The 1,496-nt window shown below is 42.2% G+C and overlaps 1 protein-coding gene across 1 annotated transcript; it reads right to left on the reverse strand.

Moving 5' to 3' along the window:
• Positions 1-13: 13 nt before the first annotated feature.
• Positions 14-1,496, reverse strand: LOC111992237 (U4/U6 small nuclear ribonucleoprotein PRP4-like protein). The gene is made up of 2 exons (XM_065765994.1): positions 1,252-1,496; positions 14-703 (listed from the first exon to the last, which is right to left on the reverse strand). The coding sequence occupies exon 2, from the start codon at positions 695-697 to the stop codon at positions 14-16; it is 684 nt and encodes a 227-aa protein (XP_065622066.1). The 5' UTR covers positions 698-703; positions 1,252-1,496.

A 1,496-nucleotide genomic window follows, 5' to 3' on the forward strand; every position in this document is an offset into this window, starting at 1 on the left:
TTCTTCTGCCTCCTTAAGAGTCTGGTATAAAAGGGATATTCAATAATTTCTTCCTCACATCTGCTTTTGCAGCAGTAGCTGCAGCCTCTTCCTCCTCATGAGCTTTCATCAGTTTCTCCAACTGCCCTTCAGCATCCAGTTTTGCCATAATCATCCGCAGCCTCTCACGTCTTTCCATCTCTCTTTCTCCAAAAAGAGTCATAGGTTCACCAAGCTTGCGAAGACGAGTCCTGACAGCCATGTCATTAGTAGGCACAGCAAGAGCTTTAGCACGACGCTTCATCATAAGCTCCTGTATTGCTTTTTCCTGCCGCTCTCTCACCAGTCTGCTCTCCTCAGATATCTCATATTCCCCAGTTGTACCTGGAGCAGTACGGGTTGGACCCGAATCTTCATTGTCTGAATCCGAGTCACTCTCTCTCACCTCACCATTTTGCGAAATGGGCGGCCTTAAAACAGGAGGGCGGACAGGGAGAGGTGCCAATGGGCGAATAACCGGGGGAGGAAGAATTGAAGGAATTGGAGCAATAGGAGGAACAATAGGAACAGTAGGAGGCACAACAACTGGTGGAACTATAGGTTGGATTGGCTGAAGTGGAGTAGCATGAACACTGGAAACCAATGTTTGACTATCAGGACGCAAATCAGATGCCTCTGTAGGAGAAGTTGATGCCGGGTTTTCCTCGTCCACCTCCATGATAGCCTAACCAAGGAAAAATCAAAATCAAAATCAGACCAAAGCATTTATGTTAAATAAAAAGAGCTTATGCAGTGAAACCAAACTCTGCTTTACAGTTATTTGCCATGTACAATTACAAAGCACAGCACAAGATTTACTTATTGGCTAAAACAAAACCAAACCCAGATAAAGCCAAACATCTACTCAAGCTAAGCATTCAAAAATGTTTTCTGGGTAAGTGAAATTAACAAGCTGGGAGAAAAAAATTAAAAATAAAACAACTTTTGTAATTTCTAACGGGCCCACTCTATCAAACCATTACAAAGAACCTAACTTAACAAAAGAAACAAGCCGAACTAGGCATATTTAGTACCAGAAACAAAAATGGGTTTGTGGAACAGAAGAGGGTTTTGAACAAACAGAACTGAAAGTTATGCATTTTCAGTCAGGCTATTCAACGAACAGGTGGTGTGCACTAGTGAAACGCAAATTCAGGGAGCAATCTCACACACCCACAAAACAAACAAGACTTTACAAACAAAATATGCATATATGAAAGAAAAACACGTTACCGGTGGCGATTAAGACAGTCAGACAGTGGCGAAAGATTTCCCTCTCTCTAAGTCTAGTAAGATTGTGCTTTCACAAAACAGATGGGCACAGTAAACAGTTGTAGTGTTACGAACTTACAATCAAAAACTAGTCGCACGATGTATTTTGTTTTCTGTTGAAACTCAAACCGAAGATGAAGAAGAAGAAGAATGGAGCTCAAGCAGGTTCGGCCGTTTGGGTATGTGATTTGGCCGTGAGTCCACTA

Source organism: Quercus suber, unplaced genomic scaffold (genome assembly GCF_002906115.3).
Source record: "Quercus suber isolate HL8 unplaced genomic scaffold, Cork oak 2.0 scaffold_671, whole genome shotgun sequence".
Taxonomy (NCBI): domain Eukaryota; kingdom Viridiplantae; phylum Streptophyta; class Magnoliopsida; order Fagales; family Fagaceae; genus Quercus; species Quercus suber.

Bases quoted from the DNA above. Each gene is read 5' to 3' on its own strand.
- LOC111992237 (XM_065765994.1), bottom strand. From the start codon at position 697: ATGGAGGTGGACGAGGAAAACCCGGCATCAACTTCTCCTACAGAGGCA.